General features: G+C 45.9%; 1 protein-coding gene across 3 annotated transcripts in view; it reads right to left on the bottom strand.

The window, feature by feature from the left end:
* Positions 1 to 422: 422 nt before the first annotated feature.
* jcada (junctional cadherin 5 associated a) overlaps positions 423 to 22943 on the bottom strand; it is a 35293-nt gene continuing 12772 nt past the window's right edge. For 2 of the 3 annotated variants that reach the window (XM_036935257.1, XM_036935258.1), the window contains 5 exons: positions 18845 to 19364; positions 10051 to 10222; positions 8971 to 9836; positions 4684 to 8791; positions 423 to 3742 (listed from right to left, as the gene is read on the bottom strand). In XM_036935257.1, coding sequence (XP_036791152.1) covers positions 3596 to 3742; positions 4684 to 8791; positions 8971 to 9836; positions 10051 to 10222; positions 18845 to 19242 — 5691 coding nt within the window. In that variant the 5' untranslated portion in view covers positions 19243 to 19364 and the 3' untranslated portion in view covers positions 423 to 3595. The remainder of the gene's footprint in view (positions 3743 to 4683; positions 8792 to 8970; positions 9837 to 10050; positions 10223 to 18844; positions 19365 to 22943) is intronic. The other variant, XM_021620617.2, reaches the window with a different exon arrangement.

Here is a 22943-nt window from a genome sequence, read left to right as displayed (position 1 = left end):
ATGCTCATGGCTGGATGGAAGCAAGTCCCCGCAGCAATGTTCCAACATCTAGCGGAAAGCTTTCCCAGAAGAGTGGAGGCTGTTATAGCAGCAAAGGGGGGGACCAACTCCATATTAATGCCCATGATTTTGGAATGAGATGTTCGACGAGCAGGCTTCCACATACTTTTGGTCATGTACCTTGTCCAGCACTATGGACATATTCAATAACATGAGACATGCATGGAACCATGGAAGATGTAGTGATCACAGCCAGAACAGTGTAGTTTTGAATCTGTTAAATAGAACAGAGGCCATTTTAGTACTATCAATTCATCATAAATGCATTGGTATGATTCACAGACCTGCCTCTTTGCACTGAAACCAAATACACATCTAAATATTTCTCCAAAGTGATAATATAAAAAAAACTGAGGCATATCTTACATGCGAAGAGTTTATTTATGAATAATCTGCAATGTTATACAACACTAGCACACTCTGACTGTATGTATGCTCCTTTTTAATGATCATAACATGAATACAGACCAACATGTGGCTCCAAAAACAGAGTTCCCTTTTTACAATACTCAAAAAAATACCTTGCTTTCATTTTAAATACGTGGCGTACATTTTTTGGAAATAAAATATGCATTATATGAAATATAACAGCTGCTTATTGGGTAGACTATAGTACCAAATGCGATTATATGCAAATACCTCTCTCTCCATAACACCTTCTTACGAATTACATGCAATAACAAAAAGAAAATGGATGCCTGTATGCACGTAGAAAAAAAGCTGTACAGACTTTGTATGAAAATAGAAAACATCACAGCAAGATATGCAACGATAGTATCTACGTTACAAATAGCTTGCAGTACAAAAGGTCTATGAGAATGACCATTTAACGATAGTCCACCTGGAACCTAGCCTAGAGTTACAGGGCAGAGGGTTGGTAGTGTCAACCATAGAATTACAATGATTAGAAGTAGAATCCTACTTAGAATTTCAATCATTCTAATTCGATGGTGTCAACATTATCCTGTGCTTGATATCAGGGCTACTGTATCACAAACTCAAAGCTCAAACTGACTTCCTGCTTACGCAACATCCCTCCGTACCGCATAAATTCAATCCCGGGGTAAAGATAATAGCAGTATGTTTGTAGCAAGCGGGGAAAAATAACATATTGAAGTCTTTATACATGGAAAACTCTTTTGGTTCAGAATTAGATCTTTCAACAAGTACTGGTTGATGACACACACGGCCTTACATATAGTCTAATGTGATATGCAAGCCAGTTATTTGAGCAACAACATAAAGGTGTATAACAATTACAATTAAATCCTTAGTGAAGAGCATGTAAACATATGAATTGCTATGCTTTGCCAGCTTACAAGGCGTTTGATATGTTGAACGTTTACATTTATCAGGTTAATGAATTAACATTTTATATATCAAAGATATAGTTGATTTCCATAACATACATTTCATTATTATTGCCAAAATAACACAAAATGGTCTTATCCATATACAATTAAGGATGAATTACAACATGTCCATGTTGAAATAAGAAAACGAGCTTAGCCATTAAAGTACACATACTGTATGTGTTGAACATAAAGAAACATTTGGTACGCCTCAAAATGGCAGCATATCCCCTATATCCCTCCAACTCAACTCTGGACCTTGAAGCCAGTTCCACTGCATTTTTTCATTGTTCCCTTCTAATCAGGGACTGATTTACACCTGGGACACCAGGTGGGTGCAATTAATAATTAGGTAGAACAGAAGAACAGCCGGCTGCTGACCTCATAGGGTAAGAGTTGAGTACCCCTGCCCTACATAGTCCACTCATTTTGACTAGGGTCAATAGGGCTCTGGTCAAAAGCAGTGCACTATGGCATAGGGTGCTATTTGGGACTCAGCCTACCACAGAAACAGAAGTGTGTACAAGGCACACTGAGATCCTTACACGTCGATCTATTGTTCCTTGCAACAAAAAAAAAGCACTTTTGGAAAAAATGTGATACATTCACGTGATATATTCACGTGATATCTCAAAAATGGATTTATGTGAGCAAATGAAACTGCACGGTTAAATATAAACCTCTTTTACATTTGAAAATATACTTAAAATATACTTCTTTTTTTGTACAGTATGAGGATTGATTAACAAAAATAAATACATTTTGCGAAATGAAATGCCGCTGCGATTGCTGATGCTGAAAGAACAAAATCTGACCCCTGACACAGTCCTGACACAGTCCTGACACAGTCCTGACACACCATGGCACTAGAAATGAAAGGAAACGGTCCTCGCATTCACCCGAGGAACCCCTCCAATGGTGAACCACCAGCGACTCACAGACAGTTGACACAGGACCAGTGACGTTAGCTAACAGTGCCACCTCTGGTGCTCTCAGTACCAAATGGTAGAGATTTAACGCAACGATTTGTAATGAGATCAATGTCTTGGGCCCCATCTCAAATGTAGGTGTCTAGGGGGCAGTTTGGGATTGGGCCTTACAGGACACAGGCTCTCGGCTGCTCTCTCAAAGCAGCCCCAAGAGAAGCCCTGTGTAACAACAGTATTGCTCTGAGTGACATTTTTGTCAAACACCACAGTGTTTTATATCTAGCCTGATCCCAGATCTGTTAGTGCCGTCATGCCAACTGTCAAACCAATGACCATAGGAGGTGGCAGGACAGCAAAAACAAATCCGGGTCCAGGCTATTCTCAATCTGGTCCAGCCTCGTATTGAATTACATTCTCAGGCTCACGGCCAATAACAGAAAACAGGAAAGATGTATCCATTGGTAATAACATCTCAAGAGTATAGCTTTCAAAATCGGATTCTTCTTCGACATTTAAGTTCTCAACGCAGGTAAGAAAATATACAGTTCAGCAACAAACCTCACAAAAGTATGTTGGAATAAAACCTTAAACCTCTATAATTATTATTTACATTTGGTGTGTGCGTAAGTAACACTGATTGTAATGCGAGACGTTTGTCTTTTTGTGGATTCATCTCATAGTAACGGTTTGTGTTTGAAAAGCAGAAGCACTTCTTTACATTCATATTCCAACATCAGGCCTCTAGGAAGGAACCACAGTGCTGTTGTATTGGGATTTGTGAGACAGTTGATGACAGACATGCAATTCCAAGAAAACCCAGCTGACGTCCCAAATGGCACCCTATTTACTATATAGTGTACTACTTTTTACCAGAGCCCTAAGGGCCCTAGTCAAAAGTAGGACACTAATGACTGGAAGCGTCTGGAAGGAGAGGAGGATGGTGAAGAGGAGGAAGAGGAGGGTAAGTAGAAGTATGAAGGCCAGAGGACTGATGGGTCCAGGTGGTTCTCTTGTTTGGCAGTCGAGAGGCCATTGGAGCACCAAGAGTCAGACAGACATTATAGACTGTTGCTGTTGCGTAAACAATGCTTGTACTGGTGAAAAGGGCGCACAGTGTTTGGAGGGGGGGGGGGGGGGGGGGGGGTCATGGGGTGAGATAAAGTTTGTGTCCTAATTCCCTATCTAGTGCACTACTTTTGGCTAGGGCCGATAGAGTTCTGGTCAAAAGAAGTGCACTATATAGGGAATAGGGTGCTATTTGGGAGACACACAAAGGCATTGACTGAAACGTTTACGGACGGATGGACGGAGCGGTGACCAAAGCCAATTCCCCCCCAGATGTCGAAGGTATTGATAGAGGTCGAGGTTACACTCTCTCCACTCGACTAGGATCATAGGAGTCTGAGGAGTAAAAGAACGGACACCAATCACAATCCAGTCAGAGATTCACGATGATGATTCCATTAGCTAAAAGGTTCATTCATACACAGTAATGAGAACACAGGGAAATCAAAGTCTGGGTGCCAGTCTGTTTGTGCAATCATGCCAACTCTTGGTCACTCATTGCAATGCCAATCTGGCAAGAACACAAACAGATCTGGGACCAGGCTAGGAAAATCCTTATTTAAAACAACTTGTTTCAGTGAGTCACAGTCTCGGAAGACTCACAGCTCTCTCTCTCACTCACTCACTCACTCACTCACTCACTCACTCACTCACTCACTCACTCACTCACTCACTCACTCACTCACACACACACACAGACACACAGACACACAGACACACAGACACACACACACACACACACACACACACACACACACACACTTCCATCGACACCCGCTAAACACACACTTCCATCGACACCCGCTAAACCAACCCAATAAACAGTTCTATCATACAGCTGGAATAATCGTTTCTGGAGTGGTTTTATGGCTGGGTTCTCCCACAGTTCTGCTATAAAAACACCTTATTGTCCACTTAGGTCAAACTGCCATTTAACCAGCCAGAGCAAAGGTTGCATCCCTACTAGTTCATCTGAGAATGTTCTTAGTGTGTTTTCCAGCAGTATTAAGTCTTTAGAATGTATCAAAACCAAGTCTAAATGAAACTTCTATCACTCATATGCTAGGATAATAGCTCCCTCTTGTGGCACACATGCCAAAACAAATCTCCCTTCCACTAATGAACGAGGCTGAAAAAATGCACATCTTTCAAGATCAAACAAAATATATTTACCTGTGCCTATTGTACAAGGACGTATTTAATGCACTTTGAACTGTAGTATGAAAAGTGTTTTAAAATGGTTCTTATTTAAGACATGCATGTGTCCATGTTCCTACCGTACCCGAGAGCATCTCGCCGTCCTCTAGGGTGGGAGAGGAGCCACAGGAAGACACACTGAAGCTCAGGGGGAGGGTGATCTCTCTCTTGGCCACCGTGCCGCTACGAGGTTTAGGGATGGGCTTGGGGAGGAGAGGAGGTTTCATAGGTCTGGAGACCGGCTCTGGCCTAACCTCCTGTTGGACATCTGGTTTCTCACTCCTCTCCGCCTCCTGCCCCTCTCTTTTCTCATCTGGCTCTACCACCTCATCCTTCTCCACCTCCTGCCCCTCTATTTTCTCATCTGGCTCTAACACCTCATCCTTCTCCGCCTCCTGCCCCTCTCTTGTCTTCTCCTCTCTTTTCGTCTTTGGCTCTTTTTCCTCATCCTTCTTCCCCTTGATTTTGACTTCCTCTTTCTCCTCCTCCTCCTGCACGACATCTGGCTCATCTTCTATCTTTTTCCCATCCGCCTTGGACTCCATCCTCAACTCCTCCATCTCCCCCCTCTCTCTCTTCTCCTCTGCCTGCCTCATCCCTTCCCCTGGGTTTGTGTCGTTCTCTCGCTCTGCCTCTACCACTACCCCGGTCTCTTGTTCTGGTTCTGCCTCTCCTGAACTCCTGACACGGATGCAGGAGACGGAGAACGGCTCATCCATGTGGGCCATGCTCTCCGTGCAGCCAGGTGATATGGAGGAGGGGGACGAGGAGAGCCTGGGGGAGGCACCACCACTACCGTGTCCCTTCTTTCCTTGCCTCTCCCCACCCCCTCCCACACTCAGCACGCTGAGGGCCAGCTCCTCATCTCGGGTCATGGGCAGAGACAGGGGCAGACTACTGGGAGGGAACTCCGGTAGCTCCAGCACCATGGAGGGGTGGCTCTGGCTCTCTCCACCTCCTCCAGCATGTCTGTCTTCATATACTGATAGGCTGTCATCCTTACTGGGTCCTCCTCCTTTCTCCTCTCCCAAGGTAACCACGGATACGTCTACCTCCATCATCCGTTCGTACTGTCTTCTCACATGCTTTGTCTCCGTGTCTCTGTCTGGACTGTGCTCCTGGGTTTCTTCTTTGTGTTGCCTCTGATTCTCTGTGTTGTCTCTATGCTCCTGCTCCTCCTCTTTCTGTTCAACCAGGCCCAGTGATTCCACAGCCTGTGCTCCTTCTGGATGGAGTTCTGGTGTCTCTTCCCCAGTCTTTGTGTCATATTGGTTCTGCTGCTCTCTGTAAGGGCTGTGCGCCTGCGTTTCACCTATGCCAGTCTCTCCCTCCTCCTCGCTCTCTTCCACCACCCCCTGCAGTGACTCCTCCTCTCTCTCCTGGACCCGGCTCTGCAGTGACTCCTCCTCTCTCTCCTGGACCCGGCTCTGCAGTGAATCCGGGGCTACGTCTATCCCCAGTATCCTGGCTGCTCTCTGCTCCATCGTCTCGTTCTCAGGGATCCCCTTGGCACACTTCACCTCATATAGATTACTCAGGTCCTCCGTGGGCCTGGTGTTCGCCTTCTCCTTGATCAGCAGGGTCTCCAGGTGTCGATCTGCCAACGTCGCCTCGTTACGCCAACTCAGAGGATCGGAGCTGACGCTGTATCTGTAGTCGCCATCCTTGAAGGCGATCGCTGCCTCCCGGGTCAGCCTGCCGGGTCGTGGTGACCCCCGCAACCCTTCACCTCTTGGCGACCTGCTGTTCTCACTCCGTGCCCTGCGGATGTTCAGATTGGGCACATGGCCTCTGAATCTGGGTAGCACGACGGGTACATTATCCGGCTTTACCTTCCTCTCCTCTTCCACTACTTTAGTGGGGCCCAGCTCGTCCTTATTACTGCCCTCACAGATGTGCGCAACCTCAACCTGGCTGCTTTTGGCTAGAGATGGTTTCTCTCCGCTCTCCCATAATAGCTGTACGTTCTGACATAGTTCCTCGAGGTCTAACGATGTGAGCGGTGTGGGGCCACAGTGCTGGTCCTGCTCTCCGAGACACCCAGGGGCCTCAGTGTAGACGGTGAGCCCCACGTCCCTCAGTAGAGACTCCTTGGCGACGTCCTGCTCCTGCCTGTAGGTAAGCCTGGGGTCATAGGTTTCCCTGTGGTCACTCTGTTCATTGTGGAGTTTGTAGTCTCTGAAACCAGTTGGCACCAGGTCCTCTCTCAGTGGTCTGGGGATGCTGGTCCTGTTCTGGGGCTGGGGCCTGAAGAAGGCACTCCTCACCTCCCTATATTCTGGGTCTATAGAGGAACCAGGGCCCCAGCTGTCTAGTCTGGGCCTGATGGTAGGGACGTTGTTGTTGGGTTTGTTATTCAGGCGCTGGTCTGGAAGGCTAACTGTCTCCCGCTCAGAATCTAGAGGGGGAGGGGCTATGGGCTGATGTTGATGTTGTGTGTCTTCTCCGCTCAGCTCCATGATGTTCCTGTACACCTCGTCCAGGTCATCTATACACTGGTCCACACTGGGTCTCCTGGGCTGGACCTTCTGGTTCTTCTGGATCTGGTCTAGTTCTACGCCTGCAGCCTTGTTGAAACACTCCAGCTCCTCGATGGCGTCCCACGGCCGCCGGCTCACCGGCTTCAGCAGGAACTGACCAAACGCCACCTGGCCCTGGCTATTAGCGTTGACATCGTCTGGGGGTTTGGTAGTGGTGTTGGAGGTGGTGGTAGTAGCACCAGTCTTTCTGGATGTGAAGGTATGTTGGTCTCTCTCCTCCCCAGATCCAGAGGGTGGAGGCTGGGGTGGGAGTGATGGAAGTGACAGGGGCTGGGCCGGGCTGATACTGAGGCGGGAGAAGGCGCTGTTGCTGGACGGGTGGAGGTTCTTCTGGCCTTTCATGGGGTAGCCCACGCCGTAGGATGCGGACACAGAGCTGCAGTCGGGGCCCACGCTGCTGTCTGTGGTTGTGTCTGAGGCCGGGTGGCCTGGCTCCTGACCCCCCTGTCCTCCAGGCTGACCTGTCCCCCCTGTACACCCAGGACCCTTCACGGGGGAGCTGGTCTGGGTTTCCTGGTTCCTGTACTGGTCCCCGGGCCAGGAGCCGGCATAGCACAGCTCCTTGTCAGCACTGGCCTGGAGTGACCAGGCGTCTACTATCTCCTTCCTCAGAGGACCCTTCCTGGTGCTTCTCATAGAACTGAAGCTGCTGGTGTGGGAGGGGGGTTTGAGACCCATGTCTGATAACGACTTGCTACGGAGGCTTTGGCTGTTGTCTGATTGGACCACAGTGTTTTGGTTGTCTTCTGTGGCGAAGACGCTCACGATAGGCAGACTACTTGGCAGACTGTCAGGCATCTTCTCGTTATTGTTCTGGTCTGCTGTGGAGACTGAGTCTTTATTGGTTTGTTGTTGCTGCATGTGGATGGGGACAGACACCAGGCAGAATATGGTCTCACTGTGAGACTTCCTCTTAGAGTTTCTGTTGTTGTGGTCTACCCCCGAGTCTCCTGGAACTATCTTCTTCACCTGCGTGATGGTTGTTTCCGAGAATCCTTGGTCTGAGCTGGAGCTAAGAAGCACCGATGAAGCCGTGGCTGGGGGCTGGAAGGCAGAGAAACCACCTAGGTTGTTTTTGGGAATATACCTGTTACAGTTTTGGTCAGTTGCTGCTGGGAAGTTATCTAGTGAGTCAGTCTCTTTGTGCAAATCGCTGTGCTGCTGCTTCCACCGGTTATTCTTATTGTCATAGTCGCTAGTAGACTTCGGCGTTGTCGGACTGGCTGGATCTGACGTGCTGGCAAGTGTCGGCGGGGCCCCCGTGGAGGCGAGGGACAGGAAGGCACTGTCATCAGACGAGTGGTCTGACACGGTGACACTGGGAAGCTCAGAGGATGTGGAGTTACGGATGTGGCGAATGTTGTCGGGGTCCGTCATGGAGTTACCTCCGCCGCCTAGAGACGAGCTTCCTCCCCCGGAATTTTGTCGGACACGTGGGTCGTGGACGTACTGGATGCCAGGACCCAGGCCCGGCTGGTGCTGCTGCTCGCTGTAGCCAGGGTAGAGCTGCTTCCGGTGGGGCACGCTCCTCTCTCGGAGGGGCTCTCTCTGAGGCTCCGGCCAGGACCCTCCTCCACCGGTGTGTCTGCTACTGAACCAGGGGTCCGGGGTCCCACGCATCTGTTGCTGCTGGAACACCTGGTGGTACCTGATAATAACAAATTATAAAGTATTTAACATCTACTTTGTATATTACATTAATGTTCATTTGGTCATTTAGCAGATGGTTCTCTACAACAGAAAATGATCAAAGCGCTTCAAAAGCAAAGTAAACAAGTAATATTACAAATCACAAGTAAGGCTACAACAAGTTGCTACAACAATTACCTGTAGTTCACTGGGACCTCTCCATAGCCCCTGTGACCTCCATGGCCCCCTCTCATAAGAGGAGCTCTCTTGGGGGGATACGATGGGGGAGGGATATAACCCGGAGGATCCGTGCCGGACCCTCCATCTTGTGAATAATAGTCCAGCCTGGGGTCACCCATCCTGGGGTGGGGGAGGGGGGTTCTGTCCCTGGCCTGGGGCTGTGGAGTTGATGCTGCTGCTGGGTCTCCTGACAGCGTCTCAGAACTCCCCCGGGTCTGCTGGTGCACCTCGTAGGACGGAGGCCGCAGGGGACGGCTGAACCGGGTCTTTGGTACCAGAGAGGCCTGGCTAAGCTGGCTGGCCATACTAGCCTGACTGGATGGTCTGCTGTCATTCTCAGACCACCTGTCCCTGTCCCCTGTCCCAGCCTGGTTGTGGTTATATCTGTTGTAAGGGTCGTGATGGGACCCTGGATGGCCGTTGACCTTCCTGTACACGTCCTGCCCAGACCCAACAGACCCAGACATGGCCACGTATTGCAGGCTGTCCGGCGGCAGCATTCGGGGCAGAGACTGGGACTTCCCTTTGTTCCTGGGCCCCATTACAACCACAGCGCCATCCGGTGTCCGGAGGTGGCGCTGCTGCAGTTGCTGCTGCTCCTGAGCCCGAGCCCAACTGTCGCCCTCGCTGTCCGAGAGCTGGCGGGCGAAGCTGACCACGGCGGGTCGCCACTCGTCCGTGCCCAGGCTCTGACACTTCCTCTCCACGGCAGCCGTCGTCCACTGCTGCAGCGCTGCCTCTCTCTGCTTGGAGCGGGACTGGGCCTGGGACTGGACTGCCCAACGCTGCCTCTCACGCTGCTGCCGCTGATCCTCTGGGGGCACCTAGACAGACAGAGGACAACAATGGAAAGCAGTCTTTGTATAGGTCTCAAACGACAACCTAGTCCCTATGTAGTGCCATACCTTTGATCCAGGGCCTGTGGGGAATAGGGTGCCATTTGGAACACGCATTATTGTGTCATCCTCAGTGGTTTTACTTATCATTACACTATGTCTTTTAAAAAGGTCAAATAAACTATTCACAGATTTAAATCACCTCCTGTCTCTGCGGCTGCTGCACCCCCTCTGACCTATAGCCTCCTCCTCGAGGTTCTCTGAAGTCAGCGTAATCCAGGAGAACACTGAAGTCCTGGCCTCTCCTCCTCCAGTAGGACACGTCTCGGTGGCCCCTGGACTCTGAATACACCCCTCTGGGCCCCTCACAGAACCTAGAACACAGAGAAGACAACACAGTATTAGAACCTAGAACACACAGAACCCAGTATTAGAACACCGTATGAGAACCTAAAACACAAAGAACGCACACTATTAGAGACTAGAGCACTCATACAGTGCCGTCAGGAAGTGTTCAGACCTCTTGACCTTTTTCACATTGTTACTTTACAGCCTTATTTTAAAATGGATTAAATTGGTTCCCCTCCTCATCAATCTACAGACTATACCCCATAATGACAAAGCAAAAACAGGTTTTTAGAAATGTTTGCTAAATTATTAAAAATAAATAACTGAAATATGGCATTTACAGCATCGAGTCTTCTTGGGTATGACGCTACAAGCTTGGCACACCTGTATTTGGGGAGTTTCTCCCATTCTTCTCTGCAGATCCTCTCAAGCTCTGTCAGGTTAGATGGGGTGCGTTGCTCCACAGCTATTTTCAGGTCTCTCCAGAGATGTTAGAGCGGGTTCAAGTCCGGGCTCTGGCTGGGCCACTCAAGGACATTCAGAGAAGCCAGAAGCTTGTCCGGAAGCCACTCCTGCATTGTCTTGCCTGTGTGCTTAAGGTCATTGTCCTGTTTGAAAGTGAACCTTCGCCCCAGTCTGAGGTCCTGAGCAGGTTTTCATCAAGGATCTCTGTACTTTGCTCCGTTAACCCTGACTAGTCTCCCAGTCCATGCTGCTGAAAAACATCCCGACAGCATGATGCTGCCACCACCATGCTTCACCGTAGGGATGGTGCCAGGTTTCCTCCAGATGTGACGCTTGGCATTCAGACCAAAGAATTCAATCTTGGTTTCATCAGATCAGAGAGTCTTGTTTCTCATGGTCTGAGAGTCCTTTAGGTGCCATTTGGCAAACTCCAAGCGGGCTATCATGTGGCTTTTACTGAGGAGCACTGTCTGTCTGGCCACTCTACCATCAAAGAATGATTGATTGGTGGAGAGCTGCAGAGATGGTTGTCCTTCTGGAAGGTTCTCCCATCTCTACAGAGGAACTCTAGAACTCTGTCAGAGTGACCATAAGGTTCTTGGCCCTTCTCCCCAGATTGCTCAGTTTGGCCGGGCGGCCAGCTCTAGGAAGAGTCTTCCATTTAAGAACGATGGAGGCCACTGTGTTCTTGGGGACCGTCAATGCTGCAGAAATGTTTTGGTACCCTTCCCCAGATCTGTGCCTAAGCACAATCCTGTTTCGGAGCTCTACGGACAATTCCTTCGAGCACATGGCTTGATTTTTGCTCAGACTTGCACTGTCAACTGTGGGATCTTATATTAGACAGGTGTGTGCCTTTCCAAATCATGTCCAATCAATTGAATTTACCACAGATGGACTCCAATCAAGTTGTAGAAACATCTCAAGGATGATCAATGGAAACAGGATGCACCGGAGCTTAATTTCGGGTCTCATAGCAAAGGGTCTGAATACTTATGTAAATAGGTGTTTTTATTTTTAATAAATGTGCAAAGATTTCTGAAAACTTGTTTTTGCTTTGTCATGTGTAGATTGCTGAATATATATATATATATATATATACATATATATTTAATACATTTTAGAATAAGGCTGTAACATAACAAAATATGGAAAAAGTCAAGGGGTCTGAATACTTTCCGAAGGCACTGTAACCCAGTATTAGAATGTAGAACACAAAGAACACAGTATTAGAACCTAGAATACACAGAGTATAAGAACCCAGAACACACTATTAGAACACACAGTAGTTGATCCTAGAACACACAGTAATAGAACACACAGAAATAGAATCTAGAAACCTAGAACACACACAGGACACATCAGGAATAATTCTACAGCAAGATGTCATTGAGGCCCTCTTCCACTGGAGGGAGTCAGAACACTACTGGTAGAGGAATAGAGACATCAGTGGTCTGTCTCTCCCCATCTCTAAAGGCTAATGTAGAATGGAAGGGTTGCTGCTGTGTGACCATTTTTTTTTATTTTTTTTATTTTACCTTTATTTAACCAGGCAAGTCAGTTAAGAACAAATTCTTATTTTCAATGACGGCCTGGGAACAGTGGGTTAACTGCCTGTTCAGGGGCAGAACGACAGATTTGTACCTTGTCAGCTCGGGGGTTTGAACTCGCAACCTTCCGGTTACTAGTCCAACACTCTAACCACTAGGCTACCCTGCCGCATAATGCAAGCCAACACCCAGTCTCTGGATAGGATATAGGCCTAGTTACAGCTATTTCTGGATATTCCTACTGTACATGCAAAGAAACATGACATGTGTGCACCCTACGGTCTGAGAGAAGCTGATTCTCCATGCTTTTCTCATTTTCTGTCAGTGTAGTCAGCCGTGAGAATTAGGTAAGTTCCACTGCATCCCATATCTTATATTACAGCCTAGTTAGTCAATAGTAAGTGGATAGCATCGGCACCTCCTAGTGGAAAGATGAGGTATAATCCATATTTACCTTCAACAACTAAGCTAAAAACACCCCAGCAACAACCATTGTAAAAAGTGTCACGTATATGATTTTAATGCTTACATTTTCTAATCAAATGCACTGTTTGCACTTGAGGCAAGGTTAGGCTATGCAGGTTGAATTATATATGCCTAATATAATCAATGTTACCATTGTGTAATATTCAAGGTCAAATCCCTGTTCTATGAGCAAATATGAAAAACAACAAATTGAAAAAAATACAAAAATAAAAAATACATATAAAAAAATAAAAAAATCTACATCTACTGAAATAGTATATAATTGAGTGTCATTGGGTACTGATATCATAGAATTACGTAGAGAATGAATTCAGCTACAGAGCTATACAATACACAAACCTCCAGCACTGCTCCTGCAACTAGGCTACTCAAGCTGAAAGGACAGACGAAAGAATGAGTGTCTCTGTAAAAATCCTACATTTTAACACCAAGGGACATTCCCCCGGAAAGGTTGCCATTGCATAACACCTTAACTGAACTAAGAATAGCAGGCAGCATCTCTTCTCCATATTTAAATGCTGTGTGCATTATTAATGTTGAATGCGTTATATAAGGAAGGTTCTATGTGAAGCGATGGAGAGAGGGGCTATCGATAGCCTACTACTGATCGGGGTTTTAAAACAGGCAGACGTCCCTATCTGTCTCCATGCGTCCCAAATGGCATCCTATTCCCTATATGGGTCATTCTACAGAAGTGGTGCAAATTGGGGGTTGGAAAAACATGATCATTTGTATCCTGTTTTTGCCAAACTTTCAGCACACGTCTTCCAACATATGTCAGGTAGACATACAGTTGAAGTCGGAAGTTTACATACACCTTAGCCAAATACATTTAAGTTTTTCACAATTCCTGACATTTAATCCTGGTTAAAAAAATTCCCTGTTTTAGGTCAGTTAGGATCACCACCTTATTTTACGAATGTGAAATGTCAGAATAATAGTAGAGAGAATTATTTATTTAAGCTTTTATTTCTTTCATCACATTCCCAGTGGGTCAGAAGTTTACATATACTCAATTAGTATTTGGTAGCATTGCCTCTAAATTGTTTAACTTGGGTCAAACGTTTTGGGTAGCCTTCCACAAGCTTCCCACAATAAGTTGGGTGAATTTTGGCCCATTCCTCCTGACAGAGCTGGTGTAACTGAGTCAGGTTTGTAGGCCTTCTTGCTCGAACAGGCTTTTCAGTTCTGCCCACAAATTTGCTATAGGATTGAGGTCAGGACTTTGTGATGGCCACTCCAATACCTTGACTTTGTTGTCCTTAAGCCATTTTACCACAACTTTAAAAGTATGCTTGGGGTCATTGTCCATTTGGAAGACCCATTCGCGACTAAGCTTTAACTTCCTGACTGATGTCTTGAGATGTTGCTTCAATATATCCACATAATTTTCCTTTCTCATGATGCCATCTATTTTGTGAAGTGCACCAGTCCCTCCTGCAGTAAAGCATCCCCACAACATGATGCTGCCACCCCCGTGCTTTACGGTTGGGATGGTGTTCTTTGGCTTGCAAGCCGCACCCTATTTGCTCCAAACATAACAATGGTAATTATGGCCAAACAGTTATATTTTTGTTTCATCAGACCAGAGTACGATCTTTGTCCCCATGTGCAGTTGCAAACCGTAGTCTGGCTTGTTTATGGCGGTTTTGGAGCAGTGGTTTCTTCCTTGCGGAGCTGCCTTTCAGGTTATGTTGATATAGGACTCGTTTTACTGTGGATATAGATACTTTTGTACCCGTTTCCTCCAGCATCTTCACAAGGTCTTTTGCTGTTGTTTTGGGATTTATTGGCACTTTTTGCACCAAAGTACGTTCATCTCTAGGAGACAGAAAGCGTCTCCTTCCTGAGCGGAATGACGGCTGCGTGGTCCCATGGTGTTTATACTTGCGTACTATTGTTTGTACAGACGAACATGGTACCTTCAGGTGTTTGGAAATTGCTCCCAAGGATGAACCAAACTTGTGTTTTTTTCCTGATGTCTTGGCTGATTTATTTTGATTTTCCCATGATGTCAAGCAAAGAGGCACTGAGTTTGAAGGTAGGCTTTGAAATACGTCCACAGGTACACCTCCAATTGATTCAAATGATGTCAATTAGCCTATCAGAAGCTTCTAAAGCCATGACATCATTTTCTCGAATTTTCCAAGCTGTTTAAAGGCACAGTCAACTTAGTGTATGTAAACTTCTGACCCACTGGGATTGTGATACAGTGAATTATAATTATAAAATGACTTGTGTCATGCACAAAGTCGATGTCCTAACATACTTGCAAAAACTATAGTTTGTTAACAAGAAATTTGTGGAGTTTTAATGACTCCAACCTAAGTGTATGTAAACCTCTGACTGTACATACTACTCACACACATTTGTTTGCATTGCATATTTGAAATACTTAGCTGAATTCCTTACCATCCCATTAAATTGGCCAGGTCCAAAACATACTGATAATGTTTCAGTAAAGGGAGAATCATGCACAGTATTGATCCTTTTGATTAACCTTCTATTACAGATACATTTTAGAAATTGTATTTGCATACCAAATTAACAAAATGGTAAAAACATGATTTAACCTGATTTTCTAAACCTTCAAGTTGAAATTTAGAGAAATATCATCTCTATTGTTCTCTGTAAAATTTTCAATGTTGATTGTATATATTTGAAACTTGTTGATTGATTGATTTACTTATGCATCTAATTAAATATGTTGTTGGATGCTTAAATTGTCAATTTACCTATCTTTATTTTGGAAAAATAACATCCGTTTCGGTGTAAATCAATCAGATAAATGGAGGACTCATTTTAGTATAGATATTGCCATTCAGAGCTTCCACCATTGAAAAGTAAGCTGGGTGGGGATTCCCTTTTTCTCCCCAATTTTCAATCTTGTCTCATCGCTGCAACTCCCCAAAGGGATTGGTGGAAGCGAAGGTGGAGTCATGCGTCCTCCGAAACATGACCCGCCTAACTGCGCTCCTTAACAACCGCCAGCTTAACCCGGAAGCCAGCCACACCAATGTGTAGGAGGAAACACTGTTCAACTAGCGACCAGGGTCACCCCGCAGACACCCGGCCCGCCACAAAGAGTGGCTAGAGCGCGATGAGCCAAGTAAAGCCCCACCAGCCAAACCCTCCGTTAATCCGGACGACGCTGGGCCAATTGTGTGCCGTCCTATGGGACTCCCGGCCACGGCCGGTTGTGGCACAGCCCAGAAATGAACCCGGGTCTGTAGTAACACTTCTAGCACTGCGCCACTCGGGAGGCCCCAGACGTCTATGTTTTGACCAAATAGATGTAAATGTTTGGGCTCTTGGAGGGTTGGAGCTCCCCTGCTGGCTATGAAACTTAATTCACTACACTTTTCCCTGAAGTGTGCACTTGTCCACTACCCACATGGTGGTCCTCTGTAGCTCAGTTGGTAGAGCATGGCGCATGCAACTTTATAATGGAGATAGCCTCAATGGCGCGGTCTGTGCTGTCACAGACACCATAATGGCACAGATACAAAGATGAGACCTCTATATATCTCTATGGTGTCAATTGTTACGGCTGGGACAATTTTGGTTTGGACACAAGTAACATATGGCTGGCTATCTTTCATTTGGACAGATGTACATCCCAGCAAATATACAGTGGGGCAAAAAAGTATTTAGTCAGTCACCAATTGTGCAAGTTCTCCCACTTAAAAAGATGAGATAGGCCTGTAATTTCCATCATAGGTACACTTCAACTATGACAGACAAAATGAGAAAAAAAATCCATAAAATCACATTGTAGAATTTGTTATGAATTTATTTGCAAATTATGGTGGAAAATAAGTATTTGGTCACCTACAAACAAGCAAGATTTCTGGCTCTCACAGACCTGTAACATCTTCTTTAAGAGGCTCCTCTTTCCTCCACTCGTTACCTGTATTAATGGCACCTGTTTGAACTTGTTATCATTATAAAAGACACCTGTCCACAACCTCAAACAGTCACACTCCAAACTCCACTATGGCCAAGACCAAAGAGCTGTCAAAGGACACCAGAAACAAAATTGTAGACCTGCACCAGGCTGGGAAGACTGAATCTGCAATAGGTAAGCAGCTTGGTTTGAAGAAATCAACTGTGGGAGCAATTATTAGGAAATGGAAGACATATAAGACCACTGATAATCTCCCTCGATCTGGGGCTCCACGCAAGATCTCACCCCGTGGGGTCAAAATGATCACAAGAACAGTGAGCAAAAATCCCAGAACCACACGGGGGGACCTAGTGAATGACCTGCAGAGAGCTGGGACCAAAGTAACAAAGCCTACCATCAGTAACACACTACGCCGCCAGGGACTCAAATCCTGCAGTGCCAGACGTGTCCCCCTGCTTAAGCCAGTACATGTCCAGGCCCGTCTGAAGTTTGCTAGAGAGCATTTGGATTATCCAGAAGAAGATTGGGAGAATGTCATATGGTCATTTAATAAAAACTAAACTCGTCGTGTTTGGAGGACAAAGAATGCTGAGTTGCATCCAAAGAACACCATACCTACTGTGAAGCATGGGGGTGGAAACATCATGCTTTGGGGCTGTTTTTCTGCAAAGGGACCAGAATGACTGATCCGTGTAAAGGAAAGAATGAATGGGGCCATGTATCGTGAGATTTTGAGTGAAAACCTTCCATCAGCAAGGGCATTGACGAAGAAACGTGGCTGGGTATTTCAGCATGACAATGATCCCAAACACACCGCCCGGTTAACGAAGGTGGGGCTTCGTAAAAAGCATTTCAAGGTCCTGGTGTGGCCTAACCAGTCTCCAGATCTCAACCCCATAGAAAATCTTTGGAGGGAGATCAAAGTCCGTGTTGCCCAGCAACAGCCCCAAAACATCACTGCTCTAGAGGAGATCTGCATGGAGGAATGGGCCAAAATACTAGCAACAGTGTGTGAAAACCTTGTGAAGACTTACAGAAAACGTTTGACCTCTGTCATTGCCAACAAAGGGTATATAACAAAGTATTGAGATAAGTATTTGGTCAATAAAAGTTTATTTTCCACCATAATTTGCAAATAAATTCATTAAAACATTTCTAAATTTGTCCATCATAGTTGAAGTGTACCTATGATGAAGATTACAGGCCTCTCTCATCTTTTTAAGTGGGAGAACTTGCACAATTGGTGGCTGACTAAATACTTTTTTGCCCCACTGTATTAGTCCCAAATCCTACTTTACATATTTCTTGATATATTAGATGTTCGGTAGTGACACTTCTTAAAAATACATGAAGATTTACCAACTTGCTTACTAATTTTTTCCAAAATATCTGCAGGCTACTCACCATGTGGCTATTCTGGAGAGGGGTGCAATCCCATCACCTGGTGATATGTGTAGGGGTGTGGCTTAAGGTACATTAATGCTACAGTCTTTTAATGTGCGTGTTACGGTGGGACAGCATTTTTTAGAGAGATTTTTTACAAAATATATCAATATTTTTAAATGTAATAATAGAAGAACTGAAGGCCTAGTGGTTAGAGCGTTGGGCCAGTAACCGAAAGGTTGGTGGATCAAATCCCCGAGCTGCCAAGGTCAAAATCTGTCGTTCTGCCCCTGAACAAGGCAGTTAACCCACTGTTCCTAGGCCATCATTGTAAATAAGAATTTGTTCTTAACTGACTTGCCTAGTTAAATAAAGGTAAAATAAAAAATAGTGCACTATAAAGGAATAGAGTGCCATTTGGGATGTAAAATCTGTCTGCAGAACTGGGCATGCTCAGACGGATGTTGGCGCTGGGGTCTATCATCAGCAGTAGTAGCAGCAGTTCTAGTCTGTTTACAACACAACTGTCCCATGTGGCAGATTAAGACTCCAGAACACATTACCCCAACTCCCTGTCTACTGGCTTTATCGGAAAGGGAGGGAGGGAAAGATAAAAAGAAAGGGAGAAATAGAGAGGTGAGAGAGAGAGGGAGAGAATCTGTGGTGCAGCATCCCAATGCAGAACTCCTATACTGACTGACTCCACCTTTGCATGACTATGTGCCAAACAAGATTCCTGCAACAGACCAACTGTATGATTAACAACATGCAAGCGAGAGATGTCAAGATTGCATGCAATGATAAAAAAAAAAGGAAAACAACACTAGCATTCCAAAAGATTAAGTAGACGGACTCACCCGCTATCTGTCGTGAGAGAATCGCCCAAGGAGTGGGTGTCACCTTGGTTACCGCTGTCGGCTTCCCTCCTCTGTGTTTGGCTGTTCCTGTCCCTCCATGCATTGTCAGTGTGACTCGAGGAGTAGCTTTTGGTTGGGGCTGGGGGCTGGGGCTTCCTGCAGTTATTGTTGCCGTACACATATACCCCCGGCGCAGAGTCTATCTCATACCCGTTCACCGTGCCGTGACCACCACCAGACCGGCTCTCTAAGATCTCCTGGCGACAGGAGGAAGGGTCGCCATAACGCTTGTTATCGTATGAGGACGGGGGGGTGGGGGAGACGGCAGTGGGGGCGGTAGAGGTGTTTTGGGGCAGCTTGTATCCATGAGAGATAAGCAGGTCCTCCACGCTGTACATGGTCGCATTTGTTTTGCTGGTGTTGTTTTTGAAAGAGGGGCGGGTGGGGGGCGTCACTCAGACCTGGTTGCTAGACGCAGCGAAAGGAGCCCGAGCACAGCTGCACAGCTGACTGGCCATCACTGGGAAAACAGGAGAGAAAGAGAGATAGATAAAGAGCGGGGGGTGTTAAAACAATTATCCCTCTGTCTCCATATCATTCTCTTTAGAGTACTGCCCAACTGGACGGAGAAGAGGGGAGAGGCGAGAACAAAACCCCCCATTTCAAAGCCTCCGCTCCTTCCACCACAAACCAACCGCTCTGTCTGCCTCCCTCTCCTCTCCTTCCCTTCCCTCTCCTCTGCCCGACAACAGGACGCCCCTCTCCTCTCCCCATTCTTTCCCCATCCTCTCCTCTCCTCCCCTTCTCTGCTCTCCTCTCTGCCCCACAACAGGAGTCTCTCCATCTCAGTCCGAGACAGAGGTCTGATACTAAGCCCACCACATGCAGACAGCGGGAGAGGAAAATCACCAGCGCTAGTTAGAGCAACCCAAAATATCCTTATGATCAATAGTAATAACGGTGCTAGTGACACATATCATGTAATAACTATGTAATAATACCTGAACTGTAGAACTGTAGCCCTGAGGCAGCGGCTGGTTGGCTAGCCCATGTTTGGTAAATCTGCGGTGGGGATTGGGAGGGTAGTCAGTGTTGCAGTGGATCTTGATGTAACAGGCTAAGCGGTGCTCCCCTCATCTTGTGTTACTCAGCTTGCCTGCACCACCAGGACTGTGTGTGTGTGTGTGTGTTCCAGCCTCTATCCACATCCAAATCCTAATCTGGGGCGTAGCTATAATAATCACCCACCCAGCCAGCCAGGCATACAGCTCCAGAACGCCCTGAGGATATTCCTGAATCCTGGGCATATGCCTGAAAGCCCCTGGGTAATATGAGTGGATTATACTCTGCCTGTATTGTAGTGACCTGTTAGTGATGTTTACAGCAGCGTACCACTGGACAGATGCTAACGCTAGTCTCCGTGTCATTGTATACCAAACAAGAGTTAGCCTAGTTCAATGGTTCCCAATTTAGGGTATGTGTACCCATGGGTGTACTTGGGCTATCCACAGGGGGTACTTGGGAAGACTTATAAAACCATAGGCTTACTGGTAAAATGCACATGAGAGGATACTTTGTATGTCCAAACAGAGCTAAATGTGAGTCGGGTACAGTAACCAAAAAATATTAGGAATCACTGGCCTAGTTTATACCAACACCTTCTGGGATTATACTTAAAGCAGAGATAGGAGGACAAGCCTGTGGTAGTCTAGAGTAAATCACAGTGTTTCAATAAATAATATTCTACAAAGTATTGTATATAGGCCAGAGGCTGTATGAATCAAGCATCTCAGGTGCTAATCTAGGATTACTAATTAAACAACTGATCCTAAATCAGCACTGCCATTCTGAGATGCTTTTGGAATGCAGTTCCAGACTGGAGACGTCTTGTATCGGTGTTGCGTTGCTCTATTGCCTTGCCTGCCGTCCACCACCTTAGTCGTGGTACTACCTAGTTGACTAACGGTCTCTCTAGGAGCGTGAAACACTGCCCGCTCTCTTTGTATGACCAGCCCACTAATACGATTATCTTTCTCATGTAAAACTTTAAACCTGTTAGTATTGGGGGATTGACTCTTGGCTCTGGCGCAGTGTTTCTTTTTCCTGTTTAACTGTTGCCAACTGCATTTTGGTGGAGCATTTTCTTTCAGGCACATTTCTGTTAGAGTAGATAGCTGTGAACATTGCACAAAATAAATACTGGATTTGATTACTGATGAATTAGCATACTGTCAAACTCAGATTCAACTGCAAACTTGTTTTCACAATCTTGAACCCAAAATGATGCAAAGTCTCAATTAGATAGGCCTAAACGCCAAATGTATCCAAGCCATGCCAGATGTGACACTATGTGCAAACCACATTTTAACTGCAAACCCCATTCCATCTCTGCTAATGCAACTGGTAAAACAAAGAGTTCAACAGTTCAGTCAACCTAGGATAGCGTTGTCCTGTGACATTTCTCCCATTTCTAGCAGCAACAAGTGAAGCGATACACCATCCTGGACCCTGGTCTACACAGAGGCTGCTATTCCCTACGTTGTGCTTTTCCAATGAGACAGCGGGCCGCCAGTGTTTAATGTTAACGTTCGCTCTAGTGTTATTATATCACGACACTAAAGACTTGTGGCCTGCAGAATCAACAACCTGCATCATTTGAGACTGTTGCTTTGTTAGTCGGTGTTAAAGTTCACAGTTAGCCATTGTTATGTAAATGCCAGCTGAAAAGTACCCAGGACCTTGCCTTGGCTCCAAGTCAGAGTAGGTCTGCTGGAGCCATGGCCCAGTAAGACACGGGTGCTGGCCCGTGTAGTTGGAAACAGAGCCTTTTGGGTGAAACACTGGAGTAAATCATCATTGGAAATACGCAATAGGGCACTACTTTTGACACACATACATTATGTTCTTCTATCCTCGTGGGGACCTAAAATTAATTTCCATTCAAAATCCTATTTCCCTAACCATAAGCCTTACCATAACCATAACCCAATCCTTAAACCTTACTCCTAACCATAAACTTAACCACTAACCCCTTACCCTAACCATAACCCCTAAGCTTAAAATAGCTTTTGTCCTCATGGGGTCGTGGGAAATGTCCCCATGAGGGAGAATTTTCCTTGTTTTAACTTTAGGTCCCCACAAGGATAGAAGAACCAACCCACAGAAAGACACTCACACGTGTAATTCGGCAATGTCATAATATAATCAAAACTGATTATGATCCATAACATATGCTGCCCGATGTAAGACATATTTAAACCCACAATCCTAATTCATGTCAGTCAGTAATCATCTCTAAATGGGCCTTATCTTCACCATCACCAGTCAACATCAGGATAAGTATTTCCCTTTTCCCCTCTGTTCGTGACCCTCCTGGCTCCCAATCCCCCTTAGCCCCCCCCCCCCCCCCTCCTGCCCTAGCGTCCAACGGCGAGCTCAGTTTAAATATCACTAATTCTCTTACGCAATGGAATTACCATTTGATATCAAATAAAACTCCTGATTCAGGCAACAGCAGCAGCCCCGGATAGCAACAACGGCCCACTTTCATTCCCTTTTTTCCTAACACCACAACAACAACAACATTTGAGTTTTGTTAACAATACGTGCGTTGTGTTAGCTACTGACTTAGATCTTTAATGATCCTGGCATGGAAACACTTCTACTGTTGTTGCTGCTGCTGCGGATTCTTGAAAAGTGCAGATCTGGTACTTTTTAATGATTTGACTCTGTCAAAATGAAATTAATGATCTTCTTTATGGATATCATGGAGGCCTAGCTAAGCTAAAAATAAGCTAAACCATATGCAGACCAGATCTGGCATTTCACAGCACTGTACTCTCTCTCACACTATGTAGCCTAAAGAAAATGAATGTCGCCTAACACTCATTGACATTTCTTCAATCACAACCACTTGGTAGGCTAAATTAGATAACAAATACTAGATTGAGTCCAAATAATAAATCAGCCTGTTTTCTGGTTTGACAGGTTTGTAATGAAATACGGTGCATTTGGAAAGTATTCAGACCCCTTGACATTTTCAACATTTTGTTACATTGCAGGCTGATTCTAAAATGGATTAAATCGTTTTTCCCCCTCA

Source organism: Oncorhynchus mykiss, chromosome 11, assembly GCF_013265735.2.
Source record: "Oncorhynchus mykiss isolate Arlee chromosome 11, USDA_OmykA_1.1, whole genome shotgun sequence".
NCBI classification, from domain to species: Eukaryota; Metazoa; Chordata; class Actinopteri; order Salmoniformes; family Salmonidae; genus Oncorhynchus; species Oncorhynchus mykiss.
The sequence above is the reverse complement of the archived record's forward strand: the minus strand, read 5'-3'. Positions and strand labels throughout refer to the sequence as shown.